This window comes from Entelurus aequoreus, linkage group LG21, assembly GCF_033978785.1.
Source record: "Entelurus aequoreus isolate RoL-2023_Sb linkage group LG21, RoL_Eaeq_v1.1, whole genome shotgun sequence".
In the NCBI taxonomy this organism is placed as follows: domain Eukaryota; kingdom Metazoa; phylum Chordata; class Actinopteri; order Syngnathiformes; family Syngnathidae; genus Entelurus; species Entelurus aequoreus.
In genome coordinates this window covers 10,323,493-10,349,856 of record NC_084751.1, presented here as the reverse complement: position 1 = coordinate 10,349,856, position 26,364 = coordinate 10,323,493, and the positions used below count along the sequence as shown (strand labels likewise).

The following is a 26,364-nucleotide window of genomic DNA, read 5'->3' as shown; positions in this document are numbered from 1 at the left end:
TTAAATTAATCAATCCAACAAAACAATACACAGCAATACCATAACAATGCAATCCAATTCCAAACCCGACCCAGCAACACTCAGAACTGCAATAAACAGAGCAATTGAGAGGAGACACAAACACCACACAGAACAATCTAAAAGTAGTGAAACAAAAATGAATATTATCAACAACAGTATCAATATTAGTTACAATTTCAACATAGCAGTGATTAAAAATCCCTCATTGACATTATCATTAGACATTTATAAAAAATTAAAAAAAAAGAACAATAGTGTCACAGTGGCTTACACTTGCATCGCATCTCATAAGCTTGACAACACACTGTGTCCAATATTTTCACAAAAAAAAAAAAAGTCATATTTTTGGTTCATTTAATAGTTAAAACAAATGTACATTATTGCAATCAGTTGATAAAACATTGTCCTTTACAATTATAAAAGCTTTTTACAAAAATCTACTACTCTGCTTGCATGTCAGCAGACTGGGGTAGATCCTGCTGAAATCTATGTATTCCATGAATAGACAATCCTTTTGAATGGGGAAAAAAATTGATTTTCAATCGAATCGTGACCCCAATAATCGATATTGAATCGAATCGTGGGACACCCAAAGATTCACAGCCCTATTAAATAGGATACTAAATATCCCCAAATGTCTTCTCTGCATTGTGTTTTTCAATAAAGTTTGTAGTTTCAGTTAAAATGAGATAAACATGGTATTTTGCTTTTGTTGTACCAAAAAGGATTTTCGTTGAAAGTGTACTAAGCTATGTATACTGTGTACTTTTTTTTTTCTCCTTAAAAACCAAAACAAAAAATGTTGACTTTGAGCTTAGTTTGTTCTTTCAACATTTTCTAAACTACACTTGTAATGTCACCTACAAAAATAAAGCTCATCATTCCACGAGTAAAACATTTTAAAAAAGGTGCGCAAATGTTAAAAAGGAATTTTACCTTTGCAACCTCATTATACTATTGGCTAAGTTTTACATTCATAAATGTAAGTTTCTCAATACCCGACCTGTTTTTTGTGCCTCTTAAAAAGAATTAGAACTCTACGTTAAAATGCTCTCTACCTCAGGCCTGGGCAATTATTTTGACCAAATTTAGAGACAAAAAATGTGTCTGGGGGCCAGTATATCTGATTTTTAGGAACACTAATACAAAACCTCACAATGATGTCTGATTGAATGCTAAAAACGTTATGACAGACAGCTTAAAAAAAAAACCAGAATGGAATTTAAAATGTTTTTACTGAATGAGACACCCAGAATGTACATGAAAATAAAGAATGTGGGGTTTACAATCTTAACTAGGAACGATAAAACACTGAATATTGACAACATATGAACGTCACACCCCCTCATTTACCATGAATTGATTAACGTGGACCCCGACAAGTTGAAAAACTTTTTGGGGTGTTACCATTTAGTGGTCAATAGTACGGAATATGTACTGTACTGTGCAATCTACTAATAAAAGTTTCAAGCATTAAAAAACTCTCCATTGACATATTTTACAATCAAGCAAAACACAACAAAAATGCAACAAACAAAGTGAAATATGAACGCGAAGGGTACGAAAAAAAGCCCACCTATGATCTGATAAATCTGATATATCACTATAAGCTTTAGAACTTTGTTGCAAAAATCTCCTTCCCCGTCTGTCCCTGACACTCTGTGGAAACGCTCCCCACCCACACTGCTTGGTGCCTGGTCTGAGATGCTGTGTTAAAATAGTATTTTTTTTGACTTTTCCATTATTTTTTATGTCATTTATTAAAAGCAAAGGAAAAAAACAATCAGCATAAATCAGTAAATTATAAAAGGAGTAGAAGTATAAACGTGCAACATCTGCCCGCTATTCACACAACTACAGCATTTGTTGTTCAACTTCGAGCCAGGTTTTCATTTCACAACAAAATAAACAAAACATCATTTTACTCAAAATCATATATTTTCATCGTCGTGATTTTCTTTTAAATACAGAAAGAGTGCTGATTAAAATGCATCTTTTCGTTGTCTTTGTTGCAAAACTACACTTTTTGAACATCTCACTTCCTTTTAGATGCTAATGACTTTGTGTAGAATTCCTTTTGAACAGAAGAATGTGCTCTGATCTTCACAGGTGACGTCAGCGTTACTCCCATACACTCCCTGTGCAGGTATGGGCGCTTGTTGGCCACGCCCACATCTCGCCACCCACAGGAAGGATCTGGAGGTGGGCGGAGCCAACCAAACATCGACAGTCGATACCAAGGGCATAGTATCTTGTGATGAGATTGATATTTTTCAGTGACCCTCATTCAGAAAGCGTTTTTTCCCAAAATATTTGTTGTTATTATATTGTCTTGTATTGCTACATGTATATATTTATATATTTTGTTGTATTTATAATGTAAAATTGTCTTATATTGTTTGTGACAGTGCATCCGGAAAGTATTCACTTTTTTTGCCTTATTAAAAAATGGAATGAAGTCCTTTTTGTCCTCAAAATTCTACACACAACACCCATAATGACACTATGAACACGTTTTTTTAGTGCAGTTGACACATTTATTAAAAATAAAAAAAACTTAGAAAGCACATGTACATAAGTATTCACAGCCTTTGCTCAACCAAATGAATTCACCACATGCAGCGCTGTGAATACTTTCCAGATGCACTGGATATATTGTATTTTATTACATTTATATATTGTTAAGTCTTGTATTTTTAATTTGTTAAATAAGTGATACGACGTTGATTATACGTACAGGTCCTTTAACACTGACATTGATACGACGTTGATTATACGTACAGGTCCTTTAACACTGGCATGATACAACGCTGATTATACGTACATGTCCTTTAACACTGACATTGATACAACGTTGATTATACGTACAGGTCCTTTAACACTGGCATGATACAACGCTGATTATACGTACATGTCCTTTAACACTGACATTGATACAACGTTGATTATACGTACATGTCCTTTAACACTGACATTGATACAACATTGATTATACGTACATGTCCTTTAACACTGACATTGATACAACGTTGATTATACGTACATGTCCTTTAACACTGACATTGATACGACGTTGATTATACGTACATGTCCTTTAACACTGACATTGATACGTTGATTATACGTACATGTCCTTTAACACTGACATGATACAACGTTGATTATACATACATGTCCTTTAACACTGACATTGATACGTTGATTATACGTACAGGTCCTTTAACACTGGCATGATACAACGCTGATTATACGTACATGTCCTTTAACACTGACATTGATACAACGTTGATTATACGTACATGTCCTTTAACACTGGCATGATACAACGCTGATTATACGTACATGTCCTTTAACACTGACATTGATACAACGTTGATTATACGTACATGTCTTTTAACACTGACATTGATACAACGTTGATTATACGTACATGTCCTTTAACACTGACATTGATACGACGTTGATTATACGTACATGTCCTTTAACACTGACATTGATACGTTGATTATACGTACATGTCCTTTAACACTGACATGATACAACGTTGATTATACATACATGTCCTTTAACACTGACATTGATACGTTGATTATACGTACATGTCCTTTAACACTGACATGATACAACGTTGATTATACGTACATGTCCTTTAACACTGACATTGATACAGCGTTGATTATACGTACATGTCCTTTAACACTGACATTGATACAACGTTGATTATACGTACATGTCCTTTAACACTGACATTGATACAGCGTTGATTATACGTACATGTCCTTTAACACTGACATCGATACAATGTTGATTATACGTACATGTCCTTTAACACTGACATTGATACGTTGATTATACGTACATGTCCTTTAACACTGACATTGATACAACGTTGATTATACGTACATGTCCTTTAACACTGACATTGATACAACGTTGATTATACATACATGTCCTTTAACACTGACATTGATACGTTGATTATACGTACATGTCCTTTAACACTGACATGATACAACGTTGATTATACGTACATGTCCTTTAACACTGACATTGATACAACGTTGATTATACGTACATGTCCTTTAACGCTGACATTGATACAACGTTGATTATACGTACATGTCCTTTAACACTGACATTGATACAACGTTGATTATACGTACATGTCCTTTAACGCTGACATTGATACAACGTTGATTATACGTACAGGTCCTTTAACGCTGACATTGATACAACGTTGATTATACGTACATGTCCTTTAACACTGACATTGATATGTTGATTATACGTACAGGTCCTTTAACACTGACATTGATACAACGTTGATTATACGTACAGGTCTTTTAACACTGACATTGATACAACATTGATTATACGTACAGGTCCTTTAACACTGACATTGATACAACGTTGATTATACGTACATGTCCTTTAACACTGACATTGATACAACCTTGATTATACGTACAGGTCTTTTAACACTGACATTGATACGACGTTGATTATACGAACATGTCCTTTAACACTGACATGATACAACGTTGATTATACGTACATGTCCTTTAACACTGACATGATACAACGTTGATTATACGTACATGTCCTTTAACACTGACATTGATACAACGTTGATTTCACGTACATGTCCTTTAACACTGACATTGATACGACGTTGATTATACGTACAGGTCCTTTAACACTGACATTGATACGACGTTGATTATACGTACAGGTCCTTTAACACTGACATTGATACAACATTGATTATACGTACATGTCCTTTAACGCTGACATTGATACAACGTTGATTATACGTACATGTCCTTTAACACTGACATTGATACAACGTTGATTATACGTACATGTCCTTTAACGCTGACATTGATACAACGTTGATTATACGTACATGTCCTTTAACACTGACATTGATACAACGTTGATTATACGTACATGTCCTTTAACGCTGACATTGATACAACGTTGATTATACGTACAGGTCCTTTAACGCTGACATTGATACAACGTTGATTATACGTACATGTCCTTTAACACTGACATTGATACGTTGATTATACGTACAGGTCCTTTAACACTGACATTGATACAACGTTGATTATACGTACAGGTCTTTTAACACTGACATTGATACAACATTGATTATACGTACAGGTCCTTTAACACTGACATTGATACAACGTTGATTATACGAACATGTCCTTTAACACTGACATTGATACAACGTTGATTATACGTACATGTCCTTTAACACTGACATTGATACAACGTTGATTATACGTACATGTCCTTTAACACTGACATGATACAACGTTGATTATACGTACATGTCCTTTAACACTGACATTGATACAACGTTGATTTCACGTACATGTCCTTTAACACTGACATTGATACGACGTTGATTATACGTACAGGTCCTTTAACACTGACATTGATACGACGTTGATTATACGTACAGGTCCTTTAACACTGACATTGATACAACATTGATTATACGTACAGGTCCTTTAACACTGACATTGATACAACGTTGATTATACGTACATGTCCTTTAACACTGACATTGATACAACATTGATTATACGTACAGGTCCTTTAACACTGACATTGATACAACGTTGATTATACGTACAGGTCCTTTAACACTGACATTGATACAACGTTGATTATACGTACATGTCCTTTAACACTGACATTGATACAACATTGATTATACGTACATGTCCTTTAACACTGACATTGATACAACGTTGATTATACGTACATGTCCTTTAACACTGACATTGATACAACATTGATTATACGTACATGTCCTTTAACACTGACATTGATACAACGTTGATTATACGTACATGTCCTTTAACACTGACATTGATACGACGTTGATTATACGTACAGGTCCTTTAACACTGACATTGATACGTTGATTATACGTACAGGTCCTTTAACGCTGACATTGATACAACGTTGATTATACGTACATGTCCTTTAACGCTGACATTGATACGTTGATTATGCGTACATGTCCTTTAACACTGACATTGATACAACATTGATTATACGTACATGTCCTTTAACACTGACATTGATACAACGTTGATTATACGTACATGTCCTTTAACACTGACATTGATACAACATTGATTATACGTACAGGTCCTTTAACACTGACATTGATACAACATTGATTATACGTACAGGTCCTTTAACACTGACATTGATACAACGTTGATTATACGTACATGTCCTTTAACACTGACATTGATACAACATTGATTATACGTACATGTCCTTTAACACTGACATTGATACGTTGATTATACGTACATGTCCTTTAACACTGACATTGATACAACGTTGATTATACGTACATGTCCTTTAACACTGACATTGATACGACGTTGATTATACGTACAGGTCCTTTAACACTGACATTGATACGTTGATTATACGTACAGGTCCTTTAACGCTGACATTGATACAACGTTGATTATACGTACATGTCCTTTAACGCTGACATTGATACGTTGATTATGCGTACATGTCCTTTAACGCTGACATTGATACAATGTTGATTATACGTACATGTCCTTTAACACTGACATGATACAACGTTGATTATACGTACATGTCCTTTAACACTGACATTGATACGTTGATTATACGTACATGTCCTTTAACACTGACATTGATACAGCGTTGATTATACGTACATGTCCTTTAACACTGACATTGATACAACGTTGATTATACGTACATGTCCTTTAACGCTGACATTGGTACAACGTTGATTATACGTACATGTCCTTTAACACTGACATGATACAACGTTGATTATACGTACATGTCCTTTAACACTGACATTGATACAACGTTGATTATACGTACATGTCCTTTAACACTGACATGATACAACGTTGATTATACGTACATGTCCTTTAACGCTGACATTGATACAACGTTGATTATACGTACATGTCCTTTAACACTGACATGATACAACGTTGATTATACGTACATGTCCTTTAACACTGACATTGATACGTTGATTATACGTACATGTCCTTTAACACTGACATTGATACAACGTTGATTATACGTACATGTCCTTTAACACTGACATGATACAACGTTGATTATACGTACATGTCCTTTAACACTGACATTGATACAACGTTGATTATACGTACATGTCCTTTAACACTGACATTGATACAACGTTGATTATACGTACATGTCCTTTAAAATGACTTTGAAACAGCGTTGCAAAATGGTTGTATTTGTAAATAGGTCCAACGTTGGGTCTACGTTGTTGGTTGGGCAATGACTCAAATTTCAACGGTCAAATCAACGTCACAAATTGACATTGAAAAAACGTTGTCAAACAGCGTGGTTGTATTTGTGTTGTAAAGCATGTTGTGTCAATGTTGTATTTGTGTTGTAACATAATGGTTGGAAGATGACCAAAATTCAACGGTCAAATCACCGTCAGAACCCAACATTGATTAAACGTTGTCAAAAGCATGACCTAATCCAACAAGTTGTCAACATTGTTTCAATGTCTTGTACCTGCTGGGTATTGTTAAATTGTCTTTATTGTATATTTATAGTGTATTACATTGTATTTATATATTCCATTTGTGTATTGTTGTATAAATGGTTTTTATATATTGTATTTATGTATTATAATTAAGTTAAAGTACCAATGATTGTCACACACACACTAGGTGTGGCGAAATGTGTCCTCTGCATTTGACCCATCCCCTTGATCACCCCCTGGGAGGTGAGGGGAGCAGTGAGCAGCAGCGGTGGCCGCGCCCGGGAATCATTTTGGTGATTTAACCCCCAATTCCAACCCGATGCTGAGTGCCAAGCAGGGAGGTAACGGCTCCCATTGTTATAGTCTTTGGTATGACTCGGCCGGGGTTTGAACTCACGACCTGCCCATCTCAGGGCGGACACTCTAACCACTATGCCACTGAGCGTACAAACACGCAAAATCAATTCTCGGTTGTTTTATTCATCATAATTATGAAGAAAGACAAAATCCTGAAATGATTGAAGGATGGTCAATAAAAGTATCGGCCTTGTCTTCTTTTGATATTTGACTTTACATTTCACGTCGTTTGCTTCAAAACAAAAACGTAAAAGTTTCCACTTTTCTCAAACTTCACCAAGTACATCACAAATGTCACGGAGGGAAGAACCAAACTACATGAGCTCCTTTCATTAGCATAATGAATAAAGTCCTTGTTGTTTTTAGTAAGCACTTGCTAAGAGGGGGAAACTTCATGGAACGAGCCTTTCACAATAAGATGCTCTTCTTAATGATTCTTGAGTCTTCTAAAAGGGTGGATGGCGCCGTCAGTGGGTCGGGCCAGAACCTCCTCTTTCTTCTGCTGCTCCAGCCGCTCCATGGTCAGACCTTGCTGCCTCTGCCTCTCGTCCTCAGCTTCCTGTTCTCTCTTCTGCTGCCGCCGCTGCTCCATCTGCTCCTGCAGGTCCGCCTGGTAGGCCAGGTACGCCTGCCTCTGCCTGCGGGGGGGAAACGTGCACGTGAGAACACGGCCGCTTGAGGTCCCTCATGGACCATGTTAGGCCTCGGTCACACGACGGGTCAATTCCCATTTTTTTGCCCGTACGTGACTTGTGTCAGACTTTTTCACGCAAGTCCAAATTTTCCATATCCGACCAAAGACCTCTTTCATATGTACAGGCCAAAAGTTCTCATTCAATGGGTTCGTTAATCAGGGGGCGCCACGCCAGTGCCACAAATGTTGGAGAAAAAAAATAAAAATAAATAAAAGTTGGTACTATTATTTCTAAATACAAAAAATAATCCCACGTTAATTAAAATGCAAAGTAAAGCCTATTTAATAGAAATATTATTTGTTACAACATTACGCCCCCCCCTCCCCCGGCACGGTGCGCCCCCTCCCTTCCCGTATCATGACTCTTTTTGGACGTCACCACATCCAAAAAATCAACACAAGATGTCAAAATGGCCAAAACTGTCAGGTGCCCAGGGAAGAAAAAAGAGAAAAGAAGAGGAGAAACGAGAAAAAGACAGAGGTAGCAGGTAGGTAACGTTAGCCTACATTAAATTATTTGTCTGTTACAGAATGTGATAGTAACCTGGCTTTTTAGCATTAAGCTAATGCTACATGATTCGGCAATTGCTAATCAATAAATAGCTAGTTCTGTTTTGACGTCGGGTTAATATTGTGGAGGGGGCTAAATTGTTATGGAAAATAATAATGTAACAGGTAATTACAGTACTCCCACCTTACATTCCTCAGGGACATTTGTATTAGATCTTTTAAGCAGGTGTTTTTTGTTTACATCGTTATTGCCTTCTGGTTAGCTAATGTTTGCCCTGCAGGTAATAGTCACTTTTCCACCCCTTTATATATTAGGTATAGTTGTAAGCCTAGTTGTTAAAGTGCACATCATTAATGTAAATTAAGCAATATCACATGAGAGGGAATGCTGTTTTTTTAATTTGAGCACTGCTGTGATTCGGTTAAAGATAATCATAACATAACATTCTCATATAATATGTTAATTTGCTTTCTTTAAGTAAAAAAAAAAGGTCAAAGACAAAGCTATTCGGTTTCTTGTGAGTATATACACTTCACTGTCGATGTGGGGGGGCGCCACCTCAAATCTTGCCTAGGGCGCCAGATTGGTTAGGGCCAGGCCTGCCTAAATCACAAGTGTCTCAAAGGGCTGCACAAGCCACAACGACATCCACGGAACAGAGCCCACATAAGGGCAAGGAAAAACTCACAACCCCAAAGGGACGTCGATGTGACTATAACTGAACACATGTGGAGTTATGTACTTAACAAAAAAAGGTGAAATAAACTGAAAACATGTTTTATATTCTAGTTTCTTCAAAATAGCCACCCTTTGCTCGGATTACTGCTTTGCACACACTTGGCATTCTCTCCATGAGCTTCAAGAGGTAGTCACCTGAAAGGGTTTTTGTTAGAATAATTTGATCTAAGTTATCAATTAATTTGATCAAATTCCGGAGGGCCCGCCTCAGGAAAAGCCTTATCCCTGCAGCTGTAGCCGCCCTTAACAGCAGGCCCGGCCGAGCTGTCTGACAAGCCTGTAAATGTGTGTTGGTCATGTATGATGTCTTTTGGTTATTTTTCTTTTTGTGATGTGTAATGTCTATTGCTCAAATGTACGGCAGTGAAAACGAATTTTCCCCAAAGGGACCAATAAATCTAAATCTAATCTAAATCTAAATCACAAAAACTTTGTGTTGAAATGAGTTCCCAACGAGAAGACCAAAAGCTGTCTTTGAACCTACCAAGGCTTGTAAAACTCCACCGTGTAGGATGGATGCAACATGAAGGTGTTTCTGTTTCTTTCATGTATTGTAATCAACAGAAAGATACGGTTTCAACCCAAGAACTACAAAGCGGAGGGATGGCAGGATCTGCCCTAGTTCCAGACGACCTCTTTTTGAACTGTTTTACGACCTCTTTTTTTGAACCGACCTTTTCTGTGAACTGTTTACGACCTTTTACGACCTTCAGAACGCTGCTGCTAGAGTTCTAACAAAGACCAAAAAATGTGAGCACATTACACCAATTCTTAAATCCTTACATTGGCTCCGTGTTCAAAATCCTCCTGCTCACATATAAGTCACTACATGGTCTAGGGCCGAAGTATGTCACTAATATGCTCCCACTATATAAGCCCTCTAGATCACTAAGATCTTCTGAGAGCAATCTGTTAGCGGTTCCCAGAGTAAACTCAAATGAAGGGAGAGCATCATTCAGTCACTATGCAACAAACAGCTGAAATAAACTTCCTGGAGATGTCAGACTTTTAACTTTTAACATCCACACTGTTTTTATTTTTATTGCCTGCATTTTTAATTTTGCTTTTATTTTCTTTCATTTCATTTTGTTGTCTGTGAAGCACTTTGAGTCTGCCTTGTGTATGAAAAGTGCTATACAAATAAAGTTGCCTTGCCTTGCCTTTTCTGTGAACTGTTTACGACCCTCGTCCCTTAGAAACAGCTGTGGCCATGTGGTCAGGGAAGGTCCAAATAAAAGGAGGCGTGCAATCTTTTGGCAGAGCGTGCTGAGACACTGTACAAGGGTACACTGTACAAGGGTACAGTGTCCGAGTGTCTCTCCTCAAATTGAGCCAAATTGAATTCTGTCTGTTTAATTATTTGCTTCTTGTCTTGTTTAATATATGCCATCAGTGTTTGAATCTGACAATTTTCACTTCACAGGTGTTATAGTTTTGATCCCTTCAGTGATAATCTACAATGTAAATAGTCATGAAAATAAAGAAAATGCATTGAAATGAGAAGGTGTGTCCAAACTTTTGGCCTGTACTGTAAGTGGGATACACATGCTGCATTCATCAGACCGCAATGTGGTCAAAAAGCGATACGCGTCGTAGTTATTCGCCAAAATAGACGGTTACAAAATAAATAGTTGACAACAGAGCAGAAAACAGCTGAGAATAATATATTTGAGGAACTCAGGCAGTCCTGTGTCTGACTGCTCTCCAAGCAAAATATCCCCTCCTTTTTTTGCTGTAATTTCGCTCAAAAAGGTAGACCTTAATTGCAGGAAATCAAAAGCACACCTGTACTGAGAGCGTGGAAGCCATGTTTAGCGCGCTCCACGGCATGTTGCGTTGACGTGACATCGCATTTTGTTCGTAATGCGAGCGGCCACTAATAAGATCATCACATCCGACCCGGCCGTGTGAACGTAGCCTTGGACCACACGCACCTCTTCTTCAGGTCCTCGTCCTCCCTTTTCATCTCATTGAAGGCGGCATCCACCTCTTCTCTCTCCTTGGCCACTTCCTGACGCCTCTGCATCTTCATGTGTTCTACACACACACACACACACACACACACACACACACACACACACACACACACACACACACACACACACACACACACACACACACACACACACAAACATTTTTGTTACCTTCTTGAGACCTGGGAAAAATGCCTACCTCTTTAAGATCCACCCTTTCTAGATATATAAAGATTTATATTTACAACATTAATAATATATACATACTATACAAATATAAAAAAGGTAAGCTTTTAGTTAATTTTTTAATTTTTAATTTTTTGTTTGTAATTGGTTTTTAATCTTCATTATTTACTTCCAAGTTATTACAGTATGTCTCTATATACATATTTATTTAATTGTTTTAATTAATTTTGGCCAAAGGGGGCACATTTCAATTTTTTACACACACTTGTTATTACATATGTTGACCAGAGGGGGAGCACTTTTAAAAGCGACAGTCAATTTGACAAATCCCTCCTTTTTGGGACCACCCTCATGTTGATAGATGTCACCAGCAGGGGTGCAAATGAGACATTGTCTATTAGATGCAATGTTATTGGGACCATGATTTATGTCATCACTTGTTCACACCTCCTCATATGGAAGATACTTTTCCTTCTTCATGTCTCAAGAAGGGTAGAAATACAACACACACACACATTCTTGTATTTGTTACCTTCTTGAGACCTCCGAAAAATGCCTACCTCTTTAGGACCACCCTTTCTAGATATATAAAGATGTGTATTTACAACATTAATAATATATACATACTATGCATTTATAAAAAAGGTAAGCTTTTACTTATTTTTTTAAATTTTAAATGTTTTGTTTGTAATTGGTTTTTAATCTTCATTATTTACTTCAAGTTATTACAGTATGTATACAGGGTATACAAATGTATTTTATCAATTTTGGCCAAAGGGGGCGCATCTAAATTTCGTACACACACTTGTTATTTCATATGTTGACTAGAGGGGGAGCACTTTTAAAAGCGACACACAATTTAACAAATCCCTCCTTTTTGGGACCACCCTCATGTTGATAGATGTCACCAGCAGGGGTGCAAATGAGACATTGTCTATTAGATGCAATGTTATTGATTTATGTCATCACTTGTTCACACCTCCTCATATGGAAGATACTTTTCCTTCTTCGTGTCTCAAGAAGGCTAGAAATACAACACACACACACACACACACACACACACATTGGCGAGCGGTCCAGGTCTTACGATTTTGTGCCGTCTGCAGCTGGCGGGACTCGGCCACCTCCTCCATCAGGCGGTCTTTGGCCTGTTGTTGCATGGAGGTCTGCTTGTCCTGGCGCGCCCAGGTCTCCTTCAGGTCTTGCTCCATCAGCAGCTGCATCTCCTCATCCTCCCTCTCGCGCTCCATTTGCCGGTCGGCCAAATACTGACGGTACCGGAGCTGCTCGTCCCGCAGCTCGACCTGCAGGCGCCAGGCGGGCGGTGACGGCGGAGTCGTGGAGGAAGGGGTGACGGTGCGTTTACCTTCTTGTCGGCCCTCTCCTTTTGATCCTGGCTCTCGTCGTCCAGCATCCGCTGCAGGATGCTGAGGTCCACTTGGAGCTCGTCTTGCTGGTCCTTGGCCACGCGCTCCATCTTCAGCCGCAGGGTCTCGTCCAGCATTTGCCGCCTGGCCACTTTGGCCTCCAGCCTGAGGCGGCGTTCTCGCTGGGCCAGTTGCTGCTGCAGCTGCTGTCGCTGCCTCTGCACACGCACACACACGCACAGTTCTTCCTCCCAGCTGTCATCAAACACCTCATCGTACCTGTTGCCGGGCTTCCTCGTCGCGCTGCTGCATCATGTGTTGCCGCCGCTGCTCCGCTTCCGCCATCTGCTCCCGGAAGGAGTTCAGCTGCGTCACTTTGCTCTGGTGCAGGTGCTCGATCCTCTGCAGCTCCCTGTCCTCCTTGGCTCGGCCGTCCTCCTCCCACAGCTGGTGGTACATGTCGTCCTCCTGCTGCTGCAGCTGGGCAAGCTCCTCCTGACCCTGCAGCTGCTTGGCACGTTCCTCGCACACCTGCAGCAGCCTGCGCTTGCTCTGGGCCTCGCGCAGCTCCTGGCACTGCTCCCTGTCCACAAGGAGCAGGCACCAGGGTGAGGGGTTGCAACGGACGCCTCTCCAAAATAAAGTCAGAAAATTTGAGTTGTGATATTTGACACAAATATAAAAAAAATTTTCCCCGAATGAATCGCGATTCGTAATCGATTAAAAAAAATCAAAAATACATTTTTTTTCCCAGCCACTCAGGCAAATCATATTGTTGATGTCAGGGCCGGCCCGTGGCATAGGCCGTATAGGCAAATGCTAAGGGCGCCGTCCATCAGGGGGCGCCACGCCAGTGCCACAAATGTTGGAGAAAAAAATAAAAAATAAAAAAATAAGTTGGTACTATTATTTCTAAATACAAAAAATAATCCCACGTTAATTAAAATGCAAAGTAAAGCCCCCCCCCCCCCCTCCCCCGCACGGTGCGCCCCCTCCCTTCCCGTATCATGACTCTTACTACCACATCAAAAAATCAACACAGGATGTCAAAACGGCCAAAACTGTCAGGTGCCCAGGGAAGAAAAAAGAGAAAAGAGGAGGAGAAACGAGAAGAAGACAGAGGTAGCAGGTAGGTAACGTTAGCCTACATTAAATTATTTGTCTGTTACAGAATGTGATAGTAACCTGGCTTTTTAGCATTAAGATAATGTTACATGATTTGGCAATTGCTAATCAATAAATAGCTAGTTCTGTTTTGACGTCGGGTTAATATTGTGGAGGGGGCTAAATTGTTGTGGAAAATAATAATGTAACGTTAGGTAATTACAGTACTCCCACTTTACATTCCTCAGGGACATTTGTATTAGATCTTTTAAGCAGGTGTTTTTTGTTTACATTGTTATTGCCTTCTGGTTAGCTAATGTTTGCCCTGCAGGTAATAGTCACTTTTCCACCCCTTTATATATTAGGTATAGTTGTAAGCCTAGTTGTTAAAGTGCACATCATTAATGTTAATTAAGCAATATCACATGAGAGGGAATGTTGTTTTTTAATTTGAGCACTGCTGTGATTCGGTTAAAGATAATCATAACATAACATTCTCATATAATATGTTAGTTTGCTTTCTTTAAGTAAAAAAAAAGGTGAAAGACAAAGCTATTCGGTTTCTTGTGAGTATATACACTTCACTGCCGATGTGGGGGGGCGCCACCTAAAATCTTGCCTAGGGCGCCAGATTGGTTAGGGCCAGGCCTGGTTGATGTCTGCTGTACATATTTACTTTAGAAAGGAGAAGTGTGGGATACTTCTTTTGCTGCCTTATTAGTACCTGACTTTATTAAATGTTTGGGTAGAATTTTATTCACCAAAGCCAGTTTTATTTGAAGTAATAAAGACATTTTTACAAAATATATATATATTTTTAAATATCACTTTGTTGTTGGGGAGATTTTTACACAGTTGGAGGTTCTAGTTATTAGAGGTGTCCAAAAAAAATCGATTTTCGAACAAATCGCGATTCTTATTTGTAACTATTTTTACTTGATTAATTAAAATTGGATTAAAAAAAATATATATATATATTATTTTTTAAATCGATATATTTTTTAAACATTTACTTCAGAAAAGAGAGGTGTGGGATAATTATCTGGTTGCATTATTGTATTTGACTTCATTAGAATTGTATTCAACAAAACCAGTTTTCTTTGAAGTAATATTGGAACTGATCAGAGCTGTTTTATCTATTTTATGGAGGAATGTAGTTCATCGTAGAACTGACACCCAATGTTATTAAAAAGTATTGAATCTTTAGCGTCAATTATATACAGTATCAATCAATCATCAATCAAAGTTTACTTATATAACCCTAAATCACGAGTTTCAACACGGCATGAAGAGCCTCACAAACAAACAGTCCCACTTCTGACACCTCTATATTTAACCAGGGACGGTGTGGCGAAGTTGGTAGAGTGGCTGTGCCAGCAATCGGAGGGTTGCTGGTTACTGGGGTTCAATCCCCACCTTCTACCATCCTAGTCACGTCCGTTGTGTCCTTGGGCAAGACACTTCACCCTTGCTCCTGATGGGTCCTGGTTAGCGCCTTGCATGGCAGCCCCCGCCATCAGTGTGTGAATGTGTGTGTGAATGGGTGAATGTGGAAATACTGTCAAAGCGCTTTGAGTACCTTGAAGGTAGAAAAGCGCTATACAAGTATAACCCATCTATCATTTAACCATCCCACTTCTGACATCTCTTGTTGGTCAGAAAACCTGTACCCAATACCAATTATCCTAGCGACCCCACCTCTTAAAGGCCCTTTCAACGCGACATGAAGAACCTCACAAACTAACAGTCCCACTTCTGACCCCTCTATATTTAACCATCCCACTTCTGACATCTCTTGTTGGTCAAAAAACCTGCACCCAATACCAATTATCTTAGTGACCCCACCTCTTAAAGGCCCTTTCAACGCGGCGTGAAGAGCCTCACAAACTAACAGTCCCACTTCTGACACTTCTATATTTAATCATCCCACTTCTGATATCTCTGGTTGGTCAGAAAACCTGTACCCAATACCAATTACCTTAGCGACCCCACCTCTTAAAGGCCCTTTCAACGCGGCGTGAAGAGCCTCACAAACTAACAGTCCCACTTCTGACCCCTCTATACTTAACCATCCCACTTCTGACATCTCTTGTTGGTCAAAAAACCTGTACCCAATACCAATTATCCTAGCGACCCCACCTCTTAAAGGCCCTTTCAACTCGGCATGAAGACCCTCACACACTAACAGACACTTTTCTGACACCTATATATTTAACCATCCCACTTCTGACATCTCTTGTTGGTCAAAAAACCTGTACCCAATACCAATTATCCTAGCGACCCAACCTCTTAAAGTCCCTTTCAACGCGGCATGAAGAGCCTCACAAACTAACAGTCCCACTTCTGACACCCCTATATTTAACCATCCCACTTCTGACATCTCTTGTTGGTCAAAAAACCTGTACCTCATTCCACTTATCCTAGCGACCCCACCTCTTAAAGTCCCTTTCAACGCGGCGTGAAGAGCCTCACAAACTAACAGTCCCACTTCTGACACCCCTATATTTAACCAATCCACTTCTGACATCTCTGGTTGGTCCAAAAACCTGCACCCAATACCAATTATCTTAGTGACCCCACCTCTTAAAGGCCCTTTCAACGCGGCGTGAAGAGCCTCACAAACTAACAGTCCCACTTCTGACACCTCTATATTTAATCATCCCACTTCTGATATCGCTGGTTGGTCAGAAAACCTGTACCCAATACCAATTATCTTAGCGACCCCACCTCTTAAAGGCCCTTTCAACGCGGCAAGAAGAGCCTCACAAACTAACAGTCCCACTTCAGACACCTCTATATTTAACCATCCCACTTCTGACATCTCTGGTTGGTCCAAAAACCCTGTACCCAATACCAATTATCCTAGGGACCCAACCTCTTAAAGTCCCTTTCAACGCGGCATGAAGAGCCTCACAAACTAACAGTCCCACTTCTGACACCCCTATATTTAACCATCCCACTTCTGACATCTCTTGTTGGTCAAAAAACCTGTACCTCATTCCACTTATCCTAGCGACCCCACCTCTTAAAGTCCCTTTCAACGTGGCATGAAGAGCCTCACAAACTAACAGTCCCACTTCCGACACCTCTATATTTAACCATCCCACTTCTGACATCTCTTGTTGGTCAAAAAACCTGTACCTAATACCAATTATCCTAGCGACCCCACCTCTTAAAGTCCCTTTCAATGCGGCATGAAGAACCTCACAAACTAACAGTCCCACTTCTTACACCCCTATATTTAACCAATCACTTCTGACATCTCTGGTTGGTCCAAAAACCTGCACCCAATACCAATTATCTTAGTGACCCCACCTCTTAAAGGGCCTTTCAACGCGGCGTGAAGAGCCTCACAAACTAACAGTCCCACTTCTGACACCTCTATATTTAACCATCCCACTTCTGACATCTCTGGTTGGTCCAAAAACCCTGTACCCAATACCAATTATCCTAGCGACCCCACCTCTTAAAGGCCCTTTCAATGTGGCATTAAGAGCCTCACAAACTAACAGTCCCACTTCCGACACCTCTATATTTAACCATCCCACTTCTGACATCTCTTGTTGGTCCAAAACCCTGTACCCAATACCAATAATCCTAGTGACCCCACCTCTTAAAGGCCCTTTCAACGCGGCATGAAGAGCCTCACAAACTAACAGTCCCACTTCTGACACCCCTATATTTAACCATCCCACTTCTGACATCTCTTGTTGGTCAAAAAACCTGTACCTCATTCCACTTATCCTAGCGACCCCACCTCTTAAAGTCCCTTTCAACGTGGCATGAAGAGCCTCACAAACTAACAGTCCCACTTCCGACACCTCTATATTTAACCATCCCACTTCTGACATCTCTTGTTGGTCAAAAAACCTGTACCTAATACCAATTATCCTAGCGACCCCACCTCTTAAAGTCCCTTTCAATGCGGCATGAAGAACCTCACAAACTAACAGTCCCACTTCTTACACCCCTATATTTAACCAATCACTTCTGACATCTCTGGTTGGTCCAAAAACCTGCACCCAATACCAATTATCTTAGTGACCCCACCTCTTAAAGGGCCTTTCAACGTGGCGTGAAGAGCCTCACAAACTAACAGTCCCACTTCTGACACCTCTATATTTAATCATCCCACTTCTGATATCTCTGGTTGGTCAGAAAACCTGTACCCAATACCAGTTATCTTAGTGACCCCACCTCTTAAAGGCCCTTTCAACGCGGCATGAGGAGCCTCCCAAACTAACAGTCCCACTTCTGACCTCTCTATACTTAACCATCCCACTTCTGACATCTCTTGTTGGTCAAAAAACCTGTACCCAATACCAATTATCCTAGCGACCCCACCTCTTAAAGTCCCTTTCAACGCGGCATGAAGAGCCTCACAAACTAACAGTCCCACTTCTTACACCCCTATATTTAACCAATCACTTCTGACATCTCTGGTTGGTCCAAAAACCTGCACCCAATACCAATTATCTTAGTGACCCCACCTCTTAAAGGCCCTGTCAACGCGGCATGAAGAGCCTCACAAACTAACAGTCCCACTTCCGACACCTCTATATTTAACCAACCCACTTCTGACATCTCTTGTTGGTCCAAAACCCTGCACCCAATACCAATAATCCTAGTGACCCCACCTCTTAAAGGCCCTTTCAACGCGGCATGAAGAGCCTCACAAACTAATAGTCCCACTTCTGACACCATTTCAGTTTCACCTAAACTGCTGATCCAGTTTTTCGGCCACCAGCTGTTGTCGTTGCACCTCCCGTGCGTCGCGCAGAGCTTGGGCTCGTTCCCGCATGTGGGCCTGCTTCTCTAGCGGCGTCTCGTGTTGCTTGCGGGCCTCCTCCACCAGCTGCTCCTCTTCGGCCTCCAGCAAACTCCTGAGCCTGAGGAGGAGACACGTGAGGATGAGGAGGAGGAGAAGATGTCAGGAAGAAGCGCTCAGACCTGTCCTGCTTCTCCTGGACGATGATGTCATGCTGCCTCATCGTGTCCCTGACGCTCCTCTCGATGGTTCTCCGCAGGTGGCGTTTGTCTGTACTCTGCAGCCATGAGTTCTTTATGTCGCAGGTCTGACACTCGCTGGAGAAATTCTGGGCCCGGTCTCGGAGCGTGTCCTTTCTCTGTCTCTGCAGCATGGCCTGCTTTGGGGAGAACATGGTGAACTGGACTTGTCTTCACAGGAAGTGATGGAAGAAGCTCTCAGGTGTCACGTGACCGCCGTCAAACTGGAAACCAAAAAGAAGAAGAAAGGTAGCCGAGGCTCGTCATGTCCATCCTCTGAAGATTAGTCTTCCTGATTACATAAATATATAACACATTTAGTGCATCCATTCTCAAACTTCATCTAGTGGTACGCCAAAGAATCACTTAGTTAAATACTCAAACACAGTGTTACTGTTCAAACTGTGTGTAATGTAACAGTGGCCAAAAATAAATATAACCTCCGCCTTGTTTTTAATGAATATTGAGGCCCTACGTTCCCTCCAAGGTGCGCACCTTACAAAATAAACACATAGCTGTTTGTTCTGTAGAATTTTGTCAATTATTGTAGCCATACTTGCCAACCTTGAGACCTCCGAATTTGGGAAATGGGGGGGTTTGGTGGTAGCGGGGGGTGGTATGTTGTATTGTCCCGGAAGAGTTAGTGCTGCAAGGGGTTCTGGGTATTTGTTCTGTTGCGTTTATGTTGTGTTACGGTGCAGATGTTCTCCCAGAATGTGTTTGTCATTCTTGTTTGGTGTGGGTTCACAGTGTGGCGCATATTCAGTGTTTCCCACACATTCATTTATTTGTGGCGGCCCGCCACGAAAGAATTACATCCGCCACAAATTTAAAAACATTTTTTTTATTTTTTTTTATTTATTTTTGTGTCCTGTCCAGCTTCTCAGGCAAATCATATAGTTGATGTAGATGCCCATATAGGCTGTTCAGATTTACTTTACAAAAGAGAAGTGTAGGATACTTCTCTTGTTGCTTTATTTGTATTTGACCACTACTGTTTTCTGTTTATTTGTTACTGACTGTGGCAGGACACCTCTGCCTCTGTTTCACTTTATGTTGCTGGTAAATAATATGGTTGTAGTAGTAGGCTAAATTTAAATTATTTAGTATGCAGAGCTTTAAGAGACATTTTAGCTTTTATATTTTATAAGATAATATTTTTTGTAAGAACCACAATTAATAAATATATTTCAGTGAATAACTTATTGTTCAAATCTGTATATAAATATGTACATAAAGTGTTGTAATTATATTGTAAAATGGATGGATGGATAGATGGATGGACGTTTAAAACAAAACTGTTCTTATTATTTAGTAAGTATACATTTTTTGAGCCTTTTTAGAGAAAATCATATCATTGTAGTAGATTATGCAAATTACTTGATGGTGTCATGGTGACCACGCCCATAGCCACGCCCATAGCCACGCCCCCACCTCCACAGGTATCTTGGCAGTTTATGGGAAACACTGATATTTGTAACAGTGTTAAAGTTGTTTATACGGTCACCCTCAGTGTGACCTGTATGGCTGTTGACCAAGTATGCCTTGCATTCTCTTGTGTTTGTGTGTATAAGCCGCATACGTTATGTGACTCGGCCGACATGCTGTTTGAATGGAGGAAAAGCGGACGTGACGACACGGTGTAGTGGACGCTAAAGACAGTCGCCCCCAATATTGTTGTCAGAGTGGAAATCGGGAGAAATTCGGGAGAATGGTTGCCCCGGGAGATTCTCGGGAAGGGGCACTGAAATTCGGGAGTCTCCTGGGAAAATCGGGAGGGTTGGCAAGTATGATTGTAGCGCCTGTCGAGACGCCTTCAAGAGAACCCCGGCAGGCAGAAGACGTTGATACAACGTTGATTATACGTACATGTCCTTTAAAACTGACTTTGAAACAACGTTGCAAAATAGTTGTATTTGTAAATTGAGACAACGTTGACGTCTAACATTGGATTCATGTTGTGGGTTGGGGAATGACCAAATTTCAATGGTCAAATCCAGGGCCGGCCTGTGGCATAGGCCGTATAGGCAAATGCTAAGGGCGCCGTCCATCAGGGGTGCCACGCCAGTGCCACAAATGTTGGAGGAAAAAAACAAAAACAAAGTTGGTACTATTATTTCTAAATACATAAAATAATCCCATGTTAATTAAAATGCAAAGTAAAGCCTATTTAATAGAAATATTATTTGTTACAACATTACGCCCCCCCTCCCCCGGCACGGTGCGCCCCCTCCCTTCCCGTATCATGACTCTTTTTGGACGTCACCACATCAAAAAATCAACACAAGATGTCAAAACGGCCAAAACTGTCAGGTGCCCAGGGAAGAAAAAAGAGAAAAGAAGAGGAGAAACGAGAAAAGGACAGAGGTAGCAGGGAGGTAACGTTAGCCTACATGAAATTATTTGTCTGTTACAGAATGTGATAGTAACCTGGCTTTTTAGCATTAAGCTAATGTTACATGATTCGGCAATTGCTAATCAATAAATAGCTAGTTCTGTTTTAACGTCGGGTTAATATTGTGGAGGGGGCTGAATTGTTATGGAAAGTAATAATGTAACGTTAGGTAATTACAGTACTCCCTGGTGCAGTCATTTGTAAGTCATTCTAGTTAATGCAAAATTAAAAAGCACAAATAGAGAACTCTGTAGCATCCCCTTTTTTTGTAATATAGTTGTTAAAGTCATACTGGTTTGATATCTTGTTTTGTGCAGTGCCTTATTTATATTGTATTTTTAATTTATTTTATGCAACTTGTTGACACGTTTTATTTTGTGTTTATGTATGTGAAAAATATTGTATTTCATATATTCATTTTTTATTTTTTGTATTCATTTATTCATCCATATTTTTTTTAAATATTGTTAACTGTAAATCTGTCTGGAGCCGCAAAAAATTAAAAGCCATATTACATACAGATAGTGTGTCATGAGATATAAATTGAATTAAGAGGACTTAAAGGAAACTAAATGAGCTCAAACATAGCTACAAATGAGGCATAATGCTGCAATATGTACATATAGCTAGCCTAAATAGCATGTTAGCATCGATTAGCTTGCAGTCATGCAGTGACCAAATATGTCAGATTAGCACTCCACACAAGTCAATAACATCAACAAAACTCACCTTTGTGTATTCACGCACAACGTTAAAAGTCTGGTGGACAAAATGAGACAGAAAAAGAAGTAGCATAAAACACGTCCTAGAAAGTCGGAGAAAGTTATACATGAAACAAACTAGGTGAGTTCAAGGACCGCCAAAATTAGTAGGACAAAACGGCGCTCGCCAAATACTCGAATCAGTGAAGCGTGTTTAATATAAACAGTGTGATTTCTAACAATTAGGGAGGTTTGTGTCATGTTTGTCCTCCTACAGAAACCATATTAAAACAAAAAATATATTTTTTTCCGTTGTCTTTTTCCATTTTTCATACATTTTTGAAAAAGCTCCAGAGAGCCACTAGGGCGGCGCTAAAGAGCCGCATGCGGCTCTAGAGCCGCGGGTTGCCGACCCCTGACCTAATTCAACATGTTCTCAACTTTGTTTCAATGTCTTGTACCTGCTGGGACAGGAATTCCATCGGTCACTTTATTGAGCAAAACTGTTTATATTCGATTATAACCACAACAAAAACATTTGTGAAAAACTCCTATTAAGAAAAACTGGTCATTTTCTGCCGTACAAACCAGGCCTGAACCAACTCTTGGCCGTCTTTCATATCGCTTTCTCTGCCCTGCACCAACACACCACTCATGGACACTTAGCCACTGATGCCTTCATGGCCACACAAAAAGTCGGACAACTCCCACACCAGATGAAGTGTAAATGCCAGGTTGTTAGACCAGTGTTTTTCAACCTTTTTTAATGCAAGGCACGTTTTTTTTCATTTAAGAATACGAAAGCACACCACCAGCAGAAAACGTTGAAAAAATGATACTCCACCAGGTGGTCGAGCCTTATTTTGAGTTTGTTGGTGTTTTCCTGTGCTTTAGTGCTTGTCTTGCGCTGTTATTTTGTTGGCCCTTCCTGTTTTGTTGGTGATTTCCTGTAGCGGTTTCATGTCTTCCTTTGAGCGCTATTCCGCGCACCTGCTTTGTGTTAGCAAGCGAGACTATTTAAGTTGTCGCTACCCTTCCTTGTGTGGACATTGTTGATTGTCATGTCATGTGCGGATGTACTTTGCGGACGCCGTAAGTTTTTGCTGTCGTCCAGCATTCTGTTTCTGTTTACTTTGTAGCCAGTTCAGTTTTACTTTCGTTTTGCATACCTTTTCCTTTCCCTTTTGTTCATTTTTGGTTTAAGCGTTACATACCTTTTTACGTGGTCTGCATATTGGGATCACAACAAACCATCCTCGTCTCACCCGACACATTTCGACTTTTACAAAGCAATTAACTGCCTGCTGCCACCTACTGACATGGAGTATTACGTGGTTACCCTGCCGAGTTTTACACAGCACAGACACTAAGCAGCGGCACATTATTTGCAGATTATAACTATTGATTTGCAAAAAATATTTTTTGGACCAATTAGGTAAAGTTTCATAATTTCCCACGGCACACCAGACAATATCTGGCACAGTGGTTGAAAAACACTGTTACACTATGACTCCTCAATCAGATGTGTGCTTATTCTACTCTCATTTTTTAGGGATGTTGTTTTTATGGACATCAATCGTGAAATGATGTTACGACATTAAAGAAAGGCGGATAAAAAGATATATTTTACAAACAGAAAGTTACAGGAATGTACACTTTATCCCGTGTTTACATCTCATTGTGCAACATGAGAATGTTTTCATGGAACTAGATATGATCTCTGAAAGGGGTACACATTATTTCCAAAGTAGGACCCCCCCACCCAGACACAATGCTGGTATATAGCTCATGAAAAACAAGATTATTTTGTTATTTTCATAGTAAATGAAAGATTAAAAAATAATCTCATGAAAATGACTGCTGTTATTTGATTATTATAATAAAACATTTAACTTGTTAAAAGTCAGTTTTGGGACAGGTGTGATGTCGGTATATGGCCACAGTTTGTTTGCTCAGATACATGAAAAATGAGAGGGAACATTAATTGCTTAGGCCTACTACGCTACTCTATTGTGTTAGAAAAAAAACAAAAACTTGACTCAATTGACCACCATAATGACTGAGGCGGTACTTGGTGAAAAAAGTTTGATACCCATAATGTAATGTAACAGTCTCACAGTTACAACATTTTAAATAAACGTAATCTTAATTAAAATATGGTGTTCAATTCACATGTAGACATTTCTTGTAACATTAACAAGAGACTTTTGAACCCCCTTTTAAAAAGTGATACTCACTCTTAGTCCCGGTCGTGGTCGTGGTCGTGGTCGTGGTCCGTGGTCCGTGGTGCAGGGGCCAGACTTCGCCTCTGCTACGCGGAAAAAGTGTTGCCATGGTGACGACAAACAAAGGTGTTTTTTTTGACGTCGGTGAGCACGAACTGCTTTTGTGATCAAAACCTCGTTTGCATAACGAGCCACGTTGGTGGTGAAATAGGGAATCAAGCAGGTAGATGACCTCAATGTTTGAAAGTAAGAGAAGGAAACACTAATAATGGCTCACATGACGACAGTAACTTCCAATTTTGTTGTTTTTTTCACTTTCGGCTTCTACAACTCAGCCGCAAAAATTGTTTCGTTTTTACGCCGCCCGAAAAATTGTCGACGCTTCAAACCCTTGAAATAAAACACTTGACGAACGCTGCCATCTTGTGGTCAAAAGCTGTCATTGCGCATCAAGATGAAAAGTACATTCTGCTCAATTAAAAACGTGTCAAGTTAACGTTCACATTTTTCATTCATAGGTGTCCTCCGTGGAATTCAATGTGAGGAAATAAAGGCCATTTTATGGATGTCAGCTAAAATGGAACTTCCTTCTCACTTCTGAGAATGAAGAGCATAGAAGAAAAGGTCATTTCAAAGATCGGTATTGAAGGAGAAGTTTAAAACAAATGTGTATATCAGTGGTGGGGGTTAAACTATGCAATTGTCTTTACAATGAGATAAAGATTGTAGCAATATATTCCAATTGAAAAACATACATAAAGACAGAACAATAATAGACAGCCGTAGTGTCTACATTTTGCTTTATATTTATTATTTTACTTATTTTTTGTCTGGTTTTGTATTTGTTTTGTATCATCCCGTGAGGTGTATATTACTTTTTTTGTTCGGTTTGTACTTCATGAAGTTTTGCACTTGTTTTTTTTGTGTGTTTTTTGTTTGTTTTCATTATATCTGGATGTATTTGTTTGGTTTGTATGCTTGTGAATCTGGGCTATCCTTTAAATAAGACTATAAAGTTAAAGTTAAAGTACCAATGATTGTCACACTCACACTAGGTGTGGTGAAATTTGTCCTCTGCATTTGACCCATCCCCTTGTTCACCCCCTGAGAGGTGAGGGGAGCAGTGAGCAGCAGTGGTGCCGCGCCCGGGAATACCTTTTGGTGATTTAACCCCCAATTCCAACCCTTGATGCTGAGTGCCAAGCAGGGAGGTAATGGGTCCCATTTTTTTAAGTCTTTGGTATGACTCGGCTGGGGTTTGAACTCACAACCTACCCATCTCAGGGCGGACACTAACCACTAGGCCACTGAGTAGGTGTGTTATGTTGAAGGGGGCAGGAAATATAAGATTTTCTTCATCCTGTTCTTTCTCAAGCATAGGTGTGTAAATATGTGTTTAGTTGCTAAAGTTTAATTGTCTATTTATCAAAAATGCACATCAATGAAGGAGATAAATAAAAAATGAATGAATGAATAAATGAATAAAGTTAGCCAATGAAACGGCCGTAAAAATTAACTACCCCTCAG

General features: G+C 39.8%; 2 protein-coding genes across 13 annotated transcripts in view; one reads left to right on the top strand and one right to left on the bottom strand.

Annotated features, from left to right (window-relative positions):
- capslb (calcyphosine-like b) overlaps positions 1 to 2,508 on the top strand; it is a 39,056-nt gene extending 36,548 nt beyond the window's left edge. For 5 of the 11 annotated variants that reach the window (XR_009823613.1, XR_009823612.1, XR_009823609.1 and 2 more), the window contains one exon: positions 2,131 to 2,508. The gene's annotated coding sequence lies outside the window, so the exon portion shown is untranslated. The remainder of the gene's footprint in view (positions 1 to 2,130) is intronic. The other 6 variants (XR_009823617.1, XR_009823619.1, XR_009823618.1 and 3 more) reach the window with 2 other exon arrangements.
- A 5,543-nt stretch (positions 2,509 to 8,051) lies between these two features.
- cfap53 (cilia and flagella associated protein 53) lies at positions 8,052 to 24,992 on the bottom strand. Of its 2 annotated transcripts, none has more exons than XM_062031909.1 (8): positions 24,850 to 24,992; positions 19,460 to 19,740; positions 19,225 to 19,398; positions 13,685 to 13,988; positions 13,405 to 13,623; positions 13,126 to 13,342; positions 11,814 to 11,916; positions 8,052 to 8,574 (listed from the first exon to the last, which is right to left on the bottom strand). In XM_062031909.1, the coding sequence occupies exons 2-8, from the start codon at positions 19,669 to 19,671 to the stop codon at positions 8,364 to 8,366; spliced, it is 1,440 nt and encodes a 479-aa protein (XP_061887893.1). In that variant the 5' UTR covers positions 19,672 to 19,740; positions 24,850 to 24,992; the 3' UTR covers positions 8,052 to 8,363. The 2 variants fall into 2 exon arrangements, with proteins under 2 accessions (XP_061887893.1, XP_061887894.1); XM_062031910.1 differs by lacking the exon at positions 24,850 to 24,992 and adding an exon at positions 22,641 to 22,751.
- Positions 24,993 to 26,364: the final 1,372 nt, after the last annotated feature.

Bases quoted from the DNA above. Each gene is read 5' to 3' on its own strand.
- cfap53 (XM_062031909.1), bottom strand. From the start codon at position 19,671: ATGTTCTCCCCAAAGCAGGCCATGCTGCAGAGACAGAGAAAGGACACG. The intron at 13,343-13,404 runs GTAAACGCACCG...TGGCGCCTGCAG, and splicing joins AGGAGAGGGCCGACAAGAAG to GTCGAGCTGCGGGACGAGCA. The intron at 11,917-13,125 runs GTAAGACCTGGA...GTGTGTGTGTAG, and splicing joins GCTGCAGACGGCACAAAATC to AACACATGAAGATGCAGAGG.